The sequence below is a fragment of the Lactuca sativa genome, chromosome 5 (genome assembly GCF_002870075.4).
Source record: "Lactuca sativa cultivar Salinas chromosome 5, Lsat_Salinas_v11, whole genome shotgun sequence".
Classification (NCBI taxonomy): domain Eukaryota; kingdom Viridiplantae; phylum Streptophyta; class Magnoliopsida; order Asterales; family Asteraceae; genus Lactuca; species Lactuca sativa.
This window is the reverse complement of record NC_056627.2, coordinates 186,408,473-186,427,054: the sequence shown is the minus strand read 5'-3', so window position 1 is coordinate 186,427,054 and position 18,582 is coordinate 186,408,473. Positions and strand designations below refer to the sequence as shown.

Genomic DNA, 18,582 nt, shown 5'->3' with positions numbered 1-18,582 from the left:
TTTGATCTAAAATACCACAAGACAAAATGATCAAAATGTCCAAAAAGGGGATCTTCCCACACCGTTTCTCCTTAGAGCTTCCAGGTCTAACATTAGTTCGAGTATAGGTCATATGCTTTCAGTAGTATGGGCCCAACACTACCTTCCATACCTACATGTACCCTCCCTAAGTTCAACTTAATAATCTTAATTCGTCTCGGAACAAAAGATATCTTACAGGCTACCGCATAGCTCAACTCCTAGGCAATCCTAAGATTTGATCCATCCATATCAAACTAGAACTCAATCATAATAGGTTGCCTTATGCATTCAAATTATACACATAACAAGATCAAATAGACTTTCGAATAACCGACTCTACCCTAAGACCACAACCAGACAAGGAACAAGAAATAAGGCCAAATCAATCATTCTGGGGCTATAAGACCCTAACCGTATACATTTTTGAAAGCATACACATAGCAAGATTCATACGATTACCATAATCCAAATATCAGTATAGCATGGCTAACATATTGGGGAACTTCTTACTTGAGCTCGGACGATCACGAGCATATTTGACAACCCGAACCTTATTCCGTCAACGTTAGTCAATTTTCGTTGAATAAAATTTCGAATTTCATTTGTTCTGTTAAATTCTTATGGTTTAGAAAACCTTTTTATTTATATAATTAAATTATATATATATATATATATATACATATATATATATATATATCAGTTGGAACCAAAATTACGCAAAAACTCGAGTTTTCCTCGAAAATCGGCAAAATCCGGTCAGATTGGTGTTCCCGGTCATGAACCCGATCACAGCCATAAACCGTTCACGGTCGAGAACCCACCACCGACGGTAAACCCAGCATATATATATATATATATATATATATATATATATATATATATATATATATATATATATATATATATATATATGTGTGTGTGTGTGTGTGTGTGTGTGTGTTCTTGCCCTTATTTCTACAAGGCTGGCCGAAAACAATACTTTCTCTCTCTAAAACCACCAACCGGAAACTCAAGATTTCTCTCAAAAATCATCCAATTCACCTTGGAACTCGTTTTGGAGCATCAAACATTCATCATTTCATCAGATCAAGCAACCCTCATTCTTGATTTCACGGCCGTGAACCCTTCAAATCTTCAAATCTTCATCTGTTCACGGCAACAAACCCTTCAAGGGTCGTAAACCATTTAAGAGTGGCAAGCAGTTCACGGTCGAGAATAGTTCAAGACGGTAATCAGCTCAAACCGTGAATCATGGTCGAAAACCCACTTTTCCCACTTCGATCGAGTCTCAATAACATTCCTTAACCAAACACAAGTGTTTTTCTAACACTTTAATTAATGGTTTCGCTAATAAGATACATATATGTGTTTAATTATTAATAGGATTCCGTTAAATTGTCACGTACATCAACTCGAGGATCCTCATTTCCAGTCTCGTTACACGGCACATACACGCAACCCACAGTGAGTTGATACCCCTACTTTTTACCGTTTTTAATGTTTTCAGGAGGGAATACAAGCAACACACAAGGATTTGTTTTTTTATACAAATACTTTCAAACAGATTAAAAACTATTGCAATTGATACAACTGGGAATCACAACATTTTACAATAACATTTTGATATTTTTATCCCTTTTGTAACATGTTGAGCATAAGGGACGTTTTCTACTTACAGCCAAAATTGCATAGTTTTCGAATCAATACATAAACCAAGTACATAACATACATGAAAACTATAGTAGGTATAGTTTGGGATTTCAATACACAATTTTACAAATTCAGAGCTTATACATTAACACACATATAAACTATGATAGACTTAGTTTATGACATACATTACTACTTACGGATTTCAACATTACAACATCAGATAATTATTTAGGTATAATTATTGTTACACTACAGGTATACAAATGGATTCAAATACAATAGAACGGTACAGAACCACACATAAACTAGTTAATACATGATTGTGAGACATCTCTTCAATTGTATCCTTCAGGGTACGGACTAAATCTTATCATTTAGTGTAACCAGAATCTCCTGGAGGAAGAGCGATAGATTTGTGAAAAGATCTATTCGAGACTAACAATTGCACACCTAAACTGCTAGCTACAGTTACGCAGGCATGCCTGGGATGACAAATATCATACCGTCCGACGGCTGAAGAACGTCTGTAACAACGTAAATTTTCAAAATAATTTTTCATTTTTAAAACATACATTTACTCATAAAATAATGTCAAAACATAATGTATCAAATGTAATCATCACAAAACATATCCCAGAATCTCAAACATAAACTCCACAAGTGTGTATGGATCATGTCGGCGCCTTCCCGCAATCATCGCTAGGACCTGAAACACATAACACAACAATTCTAAGCATAAATGCTTAGTGAGTTCCCCAAAATACCACATACAAAACATATGCCACTTGAGGCTACAATACGAACCTCCGGTCGATGTGTCTTAGCGGGACACTCCAGCCCCGTAGCTCGTTGGACACTCTGGTCCGGTCATAGCTCGTCGGACCCTTCGGCCCGGTCTGTATCGTTGGACCCTTCGGTCCGGTCTATACAATCATATAGCATACATATATCACATTCCACATAATCTTATACATGCACATAGCACACAAGACCCTCCGGTCAACACATAAATACCACTCTAGGTAATGTATAGTGAGAAGACTCACCTCGGATGTCTCAGATAATCTCGCACACAAATACACTGATCTAGCCTCTACCTAAACACATAAACAATTATCTCAAATCAATAACGGCTCTACAGGCTAGACTAGTCTCTAACATGTCTTCTAAGAAGGCTAAAAGACCCTCTTACCCTTCAAATGGTCCATAAGTCCAATTGTTGACCAAACTCTAAAAGTCAACAAAAGTCAACGGTCAAACTTTGACCAGACTCGTCGAGTGCACTCGTGTGACTCGGTAAGTCCATGCATGTCCTTTTCTCCCTGGTCCTCACTTGACTCGCTGAATCAACCCTACACTCAACGGGTTAACATAGGTCGAGAATTGCGGGGCAACCCGACTCGACTCGTCGAGTCCCCTTATGGGCTCGGCGAGTTCCTCCCATGAAAACACTCAAACAGTCTTCTGAGGTCAGATCTGCTTGTCCAACTAGTAGATCTAACCTTCTAAAACTCGAAAGTCACGTAAAGGTTCAAACTTTACGATCATGCAAGGCTTATAAGACCAAAAATGGAGAAATAACCTTTAAAATGGGGTTCTACTCTCAAGGCTCACATGAAACCTCATAAAGCTGGAAGCTTGGGACCTTTTGGACCTCTCAAGGTCCAGATCTATCATCTACACCCAAAGGGACATCATACGATTCATAATCTAACTCAAAATGGTGCAAAGGAAACCCTAGATTCATGGAATCTTTCAAATACACGAAATGGGAAGGAACTTGTACGTCAAAACGTGAATCTCAGTGTGAACAACATAGATCCAAACTCCACAATCGATTTGGCTTGGATTTTCCCACTCCTTCTTGCAAAATCACACCAAGGGATGAAGAATTAGCCTCCAAAATGCTCTCTAAGCTCTCTTTTCTCTCTAGGGTTTTTACAAGGGAGTAGTGGCCGCAAATGACGCCCATAAGGGCCTTTAAATAGGGGTCAGGCCCTGAGATTTAGGGTTTCACTTTATAGTGTGGACTCGTCGAGTCCGCGCATCGACTTGTCGAGTCCGTTCATTAATCCAGACAAGAACTCGCAATCCTACTCGGCGAGTCTGAGCGTCAACTCGCCGAGTCGCTCCACAAAACTCAAGATAAATAATTAAAATAAGATACCTGGGAATCCGGATGTTACAATTCTCCCCACTAGAATCAAACTTCGCCCTCGAAGTCTCATTCTACAAACAGCTCCGGATGTTGCTTTCGCATCACCGCCTCCGGTTCCCAAGTCATCTCAGACCCTTTGCGATGCTACCACTGAACCTGAACCAGCGGCACTTCCTTGTTTCTCAAAACCTTGTTCTTCCGATCCACCACAGCGACTAGTCTCTCAACATAGTTCAGGCTCGCATCCACCTGAACATCCTCCAATGGTACCACCGCCGACTCGTCGGCTCTATAGTTTCTCTAATGGGACACGTGGAAGGTATCATGAATCTGGCTCAACTCCGCAGGTAGTTCTAACCGATATGCTACCCTGCCCACCATAGCGATCACCCTGAACGGACCAATGTACCGGGGCCCCAGCTTGCCCCTCTTCCTGAATAAGATCACTCCTTTCCAAGGGGATACCTTCAGGAGTACGAAATCCCCCACCTGAAACTCAAGCTCAGATCGCCGCCTATCCGCATAAATTTTCTGACGACTCTGCGCTGTCAACAACCTCTGCCTGACCTGCTGTATCTGCTCCGATGTCTGAAGCACTATCTCAGTGTTGCCCATCACTCACTGCCCTACCTCTCCCCAGAAGATGGGAGTGTGACACCTTCTCCACGATAACAACTCGAAGGGAGCCATACCAATACTCGAATGGTGGTTGTTGTTATAGGAAAACTCAGCCAATGGCAAGTACATGTCCTAACTTCCTCCGAAGTCCAATACATATGCTCGGAGTATGTCCTCAAGCGTCTGAATCATCTGCTCACTTTGCCCGTCAGTCTGTGGGTGGTAGGCAGTACTGAAATGCAGTCTCGTACCCAACTCCTCATGGAACTTCTTCCAGAACCTGGAAGTGAAATGTACACCTCGATCTGACACAACCTAGATCGGTACACCATGCCGCGATACCACCTCCCTCACATACACCTCTGCCAGCCTCTGTGCGAAAGAGCTCTCACCGATAGCAAGGAAGGGAGCGCTCTTCGTCAACCGGTCAATGATCACCCAAATTACGTCAACACCCCTCGCGGTCCTAGGAAATTTGGTGATAAAATCCACAAAAATTTGTTCCCACTTCCACTGGGGAACCTCAAGTCGATGCAACTTGCCATGCAGACGCTGGTGCTCGGCCTTAACCCTGCGACAGGTCAAGCACCTCTCAACGAACCACACCACATCCCTCTTCATACAGGGCCACCAGTACTCTCTCTTCAGGTCAAAATACATCTTAGTGGCCCCTGGATGAATTGAAAACCTCGATCTATGTGCCTCCTCCATCAGAATGGTACATGCTCCACCCGCAAACGGTACCCAAATCCGACTCTGAAAGGTCAAAAGCCCTCGACTATCAGTAGCAAACTCGGATACCTACCCGATCACCTGCTCTCTCTTTCAGTTCTTCGGTAACACGGCCTCCGCCTGAGCCTCCCGAATGGTGTCCAACACCGGCATCATAACTGTCAGTCGCATACAGATATCTCGAATCGGGGCACTCTCTTCCCTACGGCTTAGAGCATCAGCTACAACATTCACTTTACCCATGTGGTACAGGATCTCACAATCGTAATCCTTTACCACATCCAACCATCTCCTCTGGCACATACTCAGGTTGTGTTGATCCATCAAATACTTCAAACTCTTGTGGTCCTTGTATATGGTACACCGAACCCCATATAGGTAGTGATGCTAGATCTTGAGAACGAACACCACTGCCCCCAGCTCCAGATCGTGGGTGGGATACCTTGTTTCATGAGGCTTCAGTTGCCTCTATGCATATGCTATCACGTGCCCCTTCTACATAAGCGTTGCACCTAAACCCGATATCGATGCGTCATAATATACCACAAAATCTTCCATTCCATCCGGAAGGGCTAACACCGAGGCTTCGCATAATCTCCGGCGAAGCGTCTCGAATGAGGCCTGCTGCTATAGACCCCAACTAAAAATCACACCCTTCCAGGTCAACCTGGTGAGAGGAACCGCAATCTTGGAGAAATCCCTGATAAATCTCTAATAGTAGTCGGGCAATCCCAGAAAGCTCCTGATCTCGGTGGGGGATCTCGACACCCCCCAGCTCACCACCGCCTCAATCTTGGCTGGATCGACCAATATCCCTTTCTGGTTAACGAGGTGTCCCAAGAACTAGACCTCTCGCAACCAGAAATCACACTTGGAGAATTTAGCGAAAAGCCTCTCTGCCCTTAACACCCCGAGAATCTCTCTCAGATGCTCCTCATGATGCTCTCTAGATCTCGAATACACCAATATGTCATCGATGAACATGATCACCGAACGATCCAACATCGGCCTGCATACCCTGTTCATGAGATCCATGAACGCTGCCGGTGCATTGGTGAGCCCAAAAGGCATCACCATGAACTCGTAATGCCCATAACGAGTTCTGAATACCGTCTTCTGTATATCCTCGTTCCGCACTCTCATTTGATGATACCCAGACCTTAGATCAATCTTGGAGAACCAAGACGCTCCCTGCAATTAATCGAATAGATCATCGATCCTTGGTAAGGGATAACGGTTCTTGACTGTCAACTTGTTCAACTCCCGGTAATCAATTCACATACGGTGTGAACCATCCTTCTTTTTGACAAAAAGGATTGGCACTCCCCATGTCGAGCTACTCGGTCTGATAAATCCCTTCCCTAGTAGCTCCTGAAGTTGTGAGGATAACTCATGTATCTCTGGCGGCTCAAGGCGATAGGGTGCCTTGGCAATAGGTGCTGCTCCCAGAACTAAATTAATGCGAAACTTCACCTGCCTCTTGCACTATCTGTACCTCATCAATCGATCTCGGCCTCTCCACTGCCACTCGTATGTCCATTACGTAAGCCACAAATCCACTACAGCCCTACTGTAGACTCTGCCTCGCCCTAGCAGCCGAAAAGAATGCTGACTCAGAACGGGTACCCTCATCGTACACTGTAAGTACTCCCCCACTAGGGTCTCGTATCGTCACCAACTGTCACTCGCAGTCTATAACAGCCCCAAAACGTCTCAACCAATCCATGCCAACTATAACACAAACGTCCCCCATCGTAATCGGGACCAGATCAATCTGGAAATCGACACCGAAGATCTCGAGTACACATCCCCGAATCACCTCATTAGCATAAACCGCTCGCTCGTCAGCTACGGAAACCCGAAGAGGTCGACTCAACGCCTCTCGACAAATACTGATGTGATGACTAAAAGCTAACGACACAAAGGATCGACTCACACCCGAGTCAAATAGCACCAAGGCAGGTACAGAATTCACAAGAAAAATACCTATGCATATCATAATATAAGCACAATATCTCAGACTCAAAATAAATAGAGAACAGAATACATATCAGCCACAACGTCGGGTGCTACGCGGACCTCCTCCGCTGTAAACTAGAAGGTTCTCCCACGAGCCTTCGGTGGCTCGGCCTTTGCTGGCCGAATATTGGTGGCTCTAGCAGAAAGTGCAGATCCTTGCATTGATCCCTGAAGTAGCTGAGGGCACTCGGCCTTCCGATGGCCGGTCTGGTTGCAATGAAAGCAAACCGAGAATCCCTTGGGGCAATCCCTTGCGTAATGCCCCTACTTCCCACACTTGTAACACACCCCAGCTCTGCACACCCCCTCATGACTCTTGACGCACTTCCCACAAGTGTGGCCCTTCGGACCCCCCACTACTACAAGACACGTTTTAGGACTCGCCAAATAGGACTCGGTTTCTTGGAAAACCGAGATATATATTGAAAAAACCGGGACTTATAAAGAGAAAAGTTATATGACTCGGTTTAACTGAAAGAACCGGGGTCTATGTTATACTTAAATAACCCGGTCCCCAACTTAAAAACCAGTACTTTTAGCTATAAGGGTTTGTAACCCGGCCTCTTGGAAAAAAACGGGTTCTATTACTATTAATAGAAGATATACGTTCGAGTAGCTATATGACCCATTTTTAAAAAACTGGGCTTTTTGACTTCTTTTACCAAATATAAATGTGCCTTAATTAATGAGTGACCTAGCACTCCATAGTTGCAATCGACAGAGTAGCAAAACCAAGACGAAATTATTGAATCCACACCAAAACAATTGGATTTCTTCACTCGATAGTATTGTAACTTGACACATGTAACATTGAACATAGACATTATGTAACCATAGGCTTATAAGTTTTAATTTCAAGGCTAAATAGTTTTATTACAAGAAAGAGGGCAGCATGTAAGTGACAAATTGAATTTCTTCACTCGATAGTATTGTAACTTGACACATGTTTTGACTTTAATAATCAACAAACACCAGCATACAAAACAACCATCTACAACAAAAACAAAAGAATCTAATGATCCAAAGAACAGAGAACAATATTAAGCAAGAAGAAGATCCCCCCCCCCCAAGGGTAAGAACGTCCGGATAGCGAAAATCTATTCCACCAGCAACCAACAGAAGAAAAGAAACATAAATCTTCAATCAGCAAACACCACTTCCAAAAAACTCCAAGTAGGGGTAAAAAGGTCATGAAATTGAACAAACATCCACCAACTATCTTGAAAATACACAGCAACCAGCAACACAAGCAATACCAAAAGAAAAACAAGAAAGCAAGCCCACAGCTCCAGAACACATAAGAGAAACCGATCAAGAAAACACCTCACAGATGCAAGACATATCCAGGGGTAAAAACGTCAAAGGGAGTAAACAGCTCAGCAAATCAACTTTCTGCCACCAGCATCCATAGCAAGAACACCACCAAGCTTAATCACGAGAACAACCCCAAAAGAACTAGTCTAAACACAATTTCACCCACAGTATCATAGCAAAATAGAACCATCAAAGTTGAGAGTAAATCTATGAAGACTAGAAACAAAGATCCATTCAAGATACAACCAAAATTTGAAACCACACGTCAATTGCGAAATGTCAATGTGAGAAAAAAATAAATTTTTTCAAAGAAAAAAACACTATACAGATAAACCACCACTGCTTCATTCCATACACTAGTTGAATATTTGGTCGGTTTTAGGATATTTTGGGTAGGGGCATAGACAAAAAAGTGTTAAAACTAGTAAACAAATGGATTATTGAAAGTACATTGCTAAATGCCTAATGTAAAATGTAACAGACTTATTTGTGTGTTTGAGTCTTGGTCAGAAATGGCATAACAAGAAGATTTGCATGTGCTACAATCAAAATCACTTGGTCAGGACCCTGTTGGCACAAGTTAACCATAATGGTTATGGCTAATAATAACAGTTAACCATTATGATAAAAAAATGAATTAAAATAAAGTACATTTCTTTTAAAATTGAAAATAAGAAACTATTTACTATAAAAATACCTTTTATTAAAACAAAGTATGTTGTTAAATGCAAGGCCGGCTCAACGAGTTTGGGGGCTCTAAGCGAACCAAAAATTTGGGGCCCTTTGACATTTACTATACTTAATGTTATAAACCCTCCTCCTTTATCCGGGCTTGGGACCGGCAATAATAAACTAAAAAGTTTACAAATGGCGGAGTTAAAAAAAATTTATGTATATGTTTTTTGTGAATATATTTTATGATGTATAGTTAATTTTTCTAGCTTTTTTAGATGCAAATTCTTTAATGAAATTTTCATAATCAATTTCTTTTACTAACAGTTTTTCAATTGATAAAATTGCTAATCTATTTAATCTTTCTTGTGACATTGTAGATCTTAAATAATTTTTTAATAGTTTTAATTTAGAAAAACTTCTTTCGGCAAAGACAACGGTTACAGGAATAGTTAACATAATCCTATAGGCAACATATGCATTTGGAAAAGAACTAAACTTTTTAATGTAATTAAGTATATTAATAATTGTATCACGTTCTAAATGTACAATATGTCTTAATAGTTTTAGTTCATGAAATAAATCTAAACCATTAATATCTAAGCTATCATCATGCTTTAAAGTTTTTTCGAGATTTAAACAATGTTTTTTTAAAGTATTTTCATCAAATGATTTTAATTTTTCTATGCTAAATAGAAAACCAAAAATATTTTTGAACTCATTAAATTGCTCAAATCTACTTTTAAGTGAAGTAATGGCTTTATCTACTATATATAAAAAGTAATCAGTTTTAAATAACTGAATAGGAGTTTTAATAGTTTCATTAGCAACATTTTCATCATATCGTCTATTTCTTTGAATGATATGCTTTTCACGGAATTCTGGTTTTACATTCATTTCTAAAGCCAATTCTTTTGCATAATCTAAAGCCTTTTCAAATCCGTTTTCTCTATATTCTTCACAAAAGTCAATTTAGTTGATCTATAACATCATCGATACACATATCATTTGATTGCAAGCTTTTACTAACAGTCTTAATAGCAAACAAAACATCATACCAAATAATCATTCCTAATAAAAATTCATAGTTTTCAAGTTCATATGTAGCTAAACATTTAGCCTCACTTTTAATTTTTGGATCTCCACAATTTTTAGATAATTGTAAAAGTGCTTTTCTTAATTGTGGTGCTTGAAATCTAATTGCTTTTACACTTTCTACCCTACTTTCCCAACGAGTTTGAGATAATGATTTAAGTGTTAGGTTTGATATATTATCTTGTAATATCTTCCACCTTTGAGTTGATGAAGCAAATATCGAATATATACGTTGTATAACTCCAAAAAATTCACTAGGTTTTTCACACGAATTAGCCATATCACAAATTACTAAATTTAAACTATGACAACCACAAGGAGTGTAGAATGCTCTAGGGTTAATATCTAACAATCGTTTCTGTACACCTTGATGTTTTCCTTTCATATTTGAACCATTGTCGTAACCTTGACCCCTAACATCATTTATATCTAGTCCTATATTTTTAATTTCATCAACTATAGCATCATATAAGCCTTTACCGGTTGTATTATCTACAACTAAAAATCCTAGAAAGTACTCCTTAACTTCTATTGGAGTGGTTGAAAGATCTAAACATCGTAAGATAATTGACATTTGTTCCTTATGACTTGTATCAAGAGTACAATCAAGTATTATTGAAAAGTATTTAGCCTCTTTTACTTTTTTAATAATTTTAGTTTTAACTTCTTCTCCTAATAAACTAATAAGTTCGTTTTGCATATTATGTCCAAGATAATGATTATGAATTTCTTTGTCATTAATCCTCCTAATGTGTTCTTGCATAATAAGATCAAATTCAGCAATCATTTCAATTATAGTTAAAAAAATTACCATTATTTTCTTCATAAATTTTTTTCATTTGTTCCACGAAATGCTAAATTACATTTTCCTAAAGTTTTTACTACAGCAATGATTCTTATTAACACGTTTTTCCAATGATCTTTTTCTTTATTTATTTGTTCTTGGATTTTCTTGTCAATTGTTTTGTTATTTGTTAATCTAGTTTGTAAGTCAATCCATGACCTCATATTAAGAATGTGTCTGTTACTTGCTTCATGTCTTTTTAGTATACTAGAAATATTATTCAAATCATTGTTACCTTTATGTGCTAATGAACATGTAGATGTATTCACATTAAATAATTTACAACAAAAACAAAAAACTCTATCTACATCTATGGAATAAACCAACCATGTTCGTTCGTATTTTTCTCCATTTGGTATGTTTTGCATATAAAGAGATGTACTAAAGCTTCTTAAGTGTTGATCTTTTGGAAATTTAAAATCATAAATTTTAATAGGACCTTTTTCTACAATTAAATCTCTTAAATTAGTACTAATATTATTCCATCTACTTGGATCATATATGTTTAAAGGTGTGTTATTATTTTCACAATTAGTTTGTTCATTATCAATTTCAATATTGGTTTGTTCGTTATCATTTTCACTATTAGTTTGTTCGTTATTAATTTCAATATTAGTTTGTTCATTATTATTTTCACTATTATTTTGTTCGTTATCAATTTCAATATTAGTTTGTTCAATATTATTATCAACAATAGCTTGTTCTGGTTCATTATCAACATTAATTTCTTCTTGTTTATTATCAACATTTTTGTTTGTAGTTAAATATTTTAAAAATGAACCTTTTTGTTTATCTATAAAAGCTTCTTCTTGCATTTTTCGTTTCCTTTTTGAAGCACCTGATTCGTATTTTTCTCTTTGACATGTTTATTAATTATTTGATTAATAATAACTATAGTATAGAAGATATGGATTAGGATTATACCATCCTTAAGATAATGGAAAGCTCAAAAATAACAGAATCTGCCAATCTGAAATCAGTGAACAATGGAATCTGCCAATCTAAAATAAAAAATCAGAAAACTGAAAAGATTAACAAATTTGATCATTCATGCCATTTGGAAAAAGCCAAAAACAATTAGAATACAAATTACATAACTTAACAATAAAACATTGTTTTTAATTATAAGACATTATATAACTAGATGTCAAACAAGAATCTCATTAAAAACAAAACAAAATTATGATGCCAAACCACATAATTCAAATCAAATATGGTATGTTTGATCAAAAAAGCTTGTTCTATCATTCTATGCTATGGGTATATTCCATAAAAATTCAGTTTTGTATGTATTCATGAAGACTTTTCTAGATATTGGAGTTTGGGGCCAATCAATCAAACTAAAAGCCAAAAAGCATCAACCTTTTTGAGTAATGATTCACCAAACAAAACAAATGATGCAGTTAGACAAAACTTATTGGCTAGGCAACAATTACTCCATTAATCAGCAATATAGATTGACATTTTTAGTCTTTAGAACATTGGTTTGAGTGGTTTGAGACTTTGAGCTAATCATCGGCTATTAACAATTTAACATTTAACCACATAACACATTACCCCAAATCCCCAATTATATAATCTTATAATCAGACAATAGGAAATCAAAAATCAAAAGGGAAAATACAAACAAATTACCGTTTCAATTCAATGCCAACAGTCACAGAAGAGCTGATTTTGATTATAGAGTTTTGACTTTTGAGCGATCAGCGATGGAGAATCCGAAAAGCAGGTCAACGGTGAAGACTCAATGTTGTGGAATGGAAGAATCGATTGACGATTGGTCGATTGGAGAAGAAGGCTATAATGATAGAATCGAGTCCGAGAGAAAAGAAGGGAAGTTGATTAGTCGCAGCGTGTGAGCGTGATTCGGTGATTTTGATTAGTCGCAGCCGGCGTTTTTTTTTTGTTGTTGAGGAATGGGTAGTAAAGCTGGACTGTCAATACATAGAGAAACTGGACTTGAAAATGGGGCCCCTTACAATTTGGGGCCCTAAGCCCTCCCTTTACAAACAAAAGCTTAAGGTCGGCCCTGAGTACAATCAATAGTCTTCTTGGTCAGACCCTGTTAGCTACAAGTTGGAGATTTAAGATTTATCTGATTTAATGGAATATAAGTAAAAATTAAACAATTATACATGCACCAATTTGCCACACAACCATATGCATCCCCGCCTAAACTTCCTTGCAATCTAACCTCTAAGTAATCCCAAAATATTGTAAGATTTGTTGACCCTTGTATTTTTTTAATAAATCTGAGCTCATAATATCATATAGAGCAAAACACATAGAAACCTATGAGAGGGGTACAAAAGGATAACAAAAAATAAAAATAAAAGATCAGACCTGAAGTAAGGTAAACATAAATCATGATCGTTGAATGAGAAACTGAGATACGCAATATAGAGGACGAATCTCTTAGATTGCAGATGGTGTAATTGTTTTCTTTTCTCTCCTCTCTTTTTATGTTTACTATAATCTCGATCTCTCCTATGTGTATTTATCTCTCCCTACAACAACCCCTCTCGATTTCTTACCCTTATCGGTCTCTCACTTTTCTCTAATTTTTCTTTCTCTTACGATCCTTCTTTCTCTCCTTTCTGTGTATTGCTAGTAGAATGGAATGGGTGTTTGTGTATAAAAGAAAAAAATTGTAGTTGATTCTAGAGAGAAGGAGTGGAAAATGTATATACCAAATCAATCAATGATAGATTAGAAGATGGAATATGATCTAATTTTTGGCGGGAAAAAAGGATGTAATCCCGCCTTAAAAAAAAATAAATAAAACTTAAAATCTATAAATGAGAGTAATATTTACTAAAAAATATGTTTAAAAAAAGTAGATTTTAAGAATTCATTGTTATTTTTATACAGTTTAATCATTAAGCTTTTTTAATTCTTACAAATACTAAATTATCTAATTGGTTTCAATGTTAACCATTTTGACATGTTTTGTCGGTTGCTTCCCGACAACCTTATGCCACGTCCGACTCTCTTTTCTAAACCCATTACCACGTGAGCTTCTACGTAACCATATGCCCTCATACCTTAAAACCTTCTTTCTTCAACTGACATCTTTGCCATGCTCATATGTTTAATGAAGTGTAAACAAGTTGCAACAAGCCGGGCATGAGGAGGTCTCGGGTTGCAACAAGTTGCTAGAAGTCTAGGACATCTCGTTACCTTTTCATAGGTATGCAGATCTTTGGAATCAAAGTTACATGAAAGGAGCTATGGAAGTTTGGGAATTTGGCAATATGAGTCCCTAAGTTGAGAAATGTAGTAGCGGAGTACGTTAGGCGTACATATGTGTACGCTTAGCGTATGTGTGCGCGTGATCCTTAAGAAAGAACCACCTAGTACGCTGGGCGTACCAGAGGGTACGCTAGGCATAATAAGCACAAAATGGAAACCCTAATATTTTGAGTGACCCTATATAAATGTAACATCCCGAAACTCAGGTAAAGCTATTTAACCCTTCTTTTTTCCAAAGTTGTCAAGATAAGTCCCTCAAGTAAAAAGTTAGGCTTGTGAGTACGCTGCACGTACTCGCGCGCTTAATTTGGACGCGGACTCGCCTGGGTACGCTGGGCGTACCCAGGGTTACGCTGGGCGTAGCGAGCCCAGATGTAAACCCTAATTTGGGGCTTGTGCACTATAAAAGGAATGTTATGGCTTCGACCTCAGCCTCCATTCCAGAGAGTAAAACCCTAATAGAGAGTCCTCCTTAGTTTATAGCTAGTGTGTTGGTGTTCTGAGCTTCTAAGTGTCATTTCAAGGTGGTGGAAGAAAAGAAGAGGTCATTTTGGAGGCTAGAAGTTTGTGGGAGAGAGTAGATCCGAGCTTTTCATAGGTTGGAGTTTCTTCCTGAGGTAAAAAGCTCAAAACGTGACTTGTCATTTATGTTGTGTGCTTCTTGGATCAATTTCTAGGGTTTTTGGTCCCAAGATGGAGACTTTATGATCAAATGGTCTGCATTGGCCTAGATCTATCATATTTCAGGACTATAAGTGTTGTATGCTCATAAAAATGCAATCTTGGACGTAAATATTGAGCCATGCATGAGATCTAGACCTTTGTAGGAGGAAGGAAAGAAGTTTGAGGGTGTAGGGACCTTTACAGCCATGCAAAGGCTTAAAGGCTTCGACTTTATGGGATAAGAGGCTTTAGGAGAGTCAGATCTGGAAGTTGAAGGAGTGTCTTAACCGTTTAAGACCAAAATCTATGAAATGGTTGAACTGAGACTTACGTTAGGCGTAACTCTCAGTACGTGCAGCGTAAGGGGTTGAGGCCTCGATTATGGTTCGATGGCGTACGCCCCGCATACAGAGAAGGTACGCGCCACATACTGCCTCCTGTTGACTTTCGTTGACTTTTAGGGCTTTGGTCAACCTTTGGACTTTTGGGTCAGTAAGGGGTAAAATGGTCTTTTACCCTTCTGTGGAAATTGTAGAATGGATTTAATCTAGCCTTTGAGAGCCGTTATTTATTTGAGAGTATTGTTATGTGTTTAGGAGGGGGCTAGACCAGTGTGATCGAGTGCGAGACTATCCGAGATACCGAGGTGAGTCTTCTCACTATACTGTACCTGGAAGGGTACCTTTCTTTGACCGGAAGGTCTTGTATGTTATGAGATGTATGTGCTATATGTTGTTATGTGATATCTATGTGTTATGTATGTTATGTATGATAAGGACCGGAAGGTCAGGAGGTTAGGGACCGGAAGGTCGATACGGGTAGGACCGGAAGGTCTACCGGGATTCGGGATGGAAGTCCCCTGAGACACTCGGATCGGAAGATCCTACAGAGTTATGGCCTGGAAAGGCATATGTGCTGTATGTGGTATTTTGGGGAACTCACTAAGCATTTATGCTTACAGTGTTGCGTTATGTGTTTTAGGTACCAGTGAGGATCGCGGGAAGGCGCCGGCTTGATCAGTACACACATGAGAAGTATTTATATTATGATCTTGGGATATAATGCTATGGGTTTTTATGTGATACAATGACAGTGTTATAACTATTATGAATGAAAGCATGTTTTTAAAATGAAAAAAAAAAGAATTGTTTTGAAATTTACGTCGTTACAATAAAGAATGAGATGGCCTCATTCCTGGCCACCCTCTTAGAGAGCAAACCCTCCCAAAACCCTAAATCCTCGTCCATAAGAGATTGTGAGTACATGAGAGCCCTTGTGGGTGACTTTGTGATTCCTTGGAGTGAAGAAGGAGCATTGAAGGGAAAGGAGTTGGAGTTTAAACTCTGGATCTGAGCTTTTATGGGGATGGAGCATCAGTTAAAGTTATAAAGTTTAGAGCTTTCATATTCATTTTTTATTTATGCTTAGTATGGTCCATTTTTAGGGTTTTATGTCCCAAGATTGGAACTTTGTGAGTTTGGTGAGCTCTAGAGCAAATCTCCTGTCCTTTAAAGTGTGTTGGGTTGCCTTGGTTCATAAAAATGAGAAATTGGTCGTTTAGAACTCCTCATGCATGTGTTAAGATGAGTAAAAAGAGTCTTAATGGTTATTTTTAAATGATGGGTCCCATTAAGACATGCAAACTGATAAAGTCACCAACTTTATCAGTTAGGAGCTTGTAGCAAAGCTTCCATGAGGTCTGGATGCTTTGGGCTGAAGTGATTAAGTTAGAAATGGAGTTTTTGGACCTGAGCATTACGCATCGCGTACTGAATTGAGTCCCCCCGTCGAGATTGGCGTGTACATTGAGCGTACCAAGGGAGGTACGCCCCGCGTAGTCTCACCGTGAGCCTTTTTGGGCTAAATCCCATATTGGGCCTTAAGTGTTGGGTCTAGAGTTATGTTTGATACACTAGGATTTTGGATCAGGGGAATATTTATATATGTGTCTTGGTCTTGAGAGTTGGGCCTTGGTAGGCCCATTTGTTATTGGGCCTTAGTGGGCCCAATGGGTTTTAGGTCGTCAATGGGTTGGATTTTGAGCCACCTTATACCTTAAGAGTGAGAGTTGGAATGTTGGGTCACCTTATAAAATGATAACAAGGAGATCTAGCAAGTTACTAAGAACCTGTGTGACTTGCTTACCAAAAAATGAAGAGGACGGGATGCTGTTTCTAGATCAACATGCATAATTTACCTTAACTCTTAAGGATACATGCATGTCACACCCCGAGCGGCACGTAGTTAGAATGTTGGGTCACAAATACGGATCTACCTGTCATTCATGAAATAAATGTAACATCCCAAGTTTGGAACAGGAGGTGAAGGGTGCTAAGTGTAAATAAAGGAAGGGACTTGACGAGTAGGTACGCTTACTCGCCGAGTCAGAGGGGGTTTGGGTCGCAAATTAAGTGACCAACTCGCCGAGTTGGAAGCTGGACTCGACGAGTTGGTGCTGGAATGAGAAAAACCTTAATCTTAGGGTTTGCACCCTATTTAAAGGACTTTATGTCCTTCTCCCAGCCTCTTATTCCCCCAAAGAGTTCCAGAAAACCCTAATTTCGTGTGAGGCTTCATTGTTGAGGAGATTGGAGCTTGGAAGAGGAAATTGGAGGGAAAGAGCTTAGAGGCTTAGATATGAGGTTGTTACTCCAAATCTAGGCTTGTGATGGTCCATAATGTCATAAAGTTTCAGTCTTTGGGTTGTTGGTGAAGCCCCTTAGTCCTTAAACTCGGCCATAGTGTGTTTTGAGCCTATATCTCCTCAGTCTCACGTAAAGTTTGTAACTTTATGTGAGGATTGGGTTGTAGAAGGGTAGATCTACGGTTTGGAGCCCCTGTATGACTCGAAAAGCCTCTGAATGGATTGAGAACTTGAGGGACTCGGCGAGACACATGGGTGTACTCGACGAGCTATATGAACATAAGCATGGACTCGGCGAGTTGGAAGAACAACTCGACGAGTCTGTTGAAGATTGCCTTGGACTCGGCAAGTCTGGTCGCAAAACCCAACCTCTTTTGGTTAAAGCCTTGGACTAAGCGAGTTAGTTGGCGACTCAGTGAGTCAGACGGGATGGGACTCGGCGAGTCTTGGGGCGACTCGACGAGTTAAGTTGAGTAATGAGAGTTTTCTGGGTATGGGAACTCGGTGAGTCGACGGGGTGACTCGGCGAGTAGAGTCAACCAGGAAGGTTGACTTTGACTGAGGACTTTGACTTTGACCAAGAGTTGACCAGTTTGACTCCCAAGGGTATTGTGGTAATTCTGGTATTTATGGAATTGGTTCTTTGGTAGTGTGTGTAACACCGTAAATTTCATAACAATTTTTCGCATTTAATAAAAACACAAATCATTTAACATTCATAAAAACATTAATGTTTGAAACTCAATCCATGCTATATAAAAATCCCAAGATCTAATAACATAAAAATCTCGTGTGTGTGTACTGATTAAGCCGGCGCCTTCCCACGGTCATCACTAGTACCTGAAACAAATAACACCAACACTGTAAGCACAAAGCTTAGTGAGTTCCCCAAAATAC

General features: G+C 39.1%; 1 protein-coding gene across 1 annotated transcript; it reads right to left on the bottom strand.

Moving 5' to 3' along the window:
• Nucleotides 1-11,104: 11,104 nt before the first annotated feature.
• Nucleotides 11,105-11,941, bottom strand: LOC128134266 (uncharacterized). Its single transcript, XM_052771820.1, has one exon. The coding sequence runs from the start codon at nucleotides 11,939-11,941 to the stop codon at nucleotides 11,105-11,107; it is 837 nt and encodes a 278-aa protein (XP_052627780.1).
• Nucleotides 11,942-18,582: the final 6,641 nt, after the last annotated feature.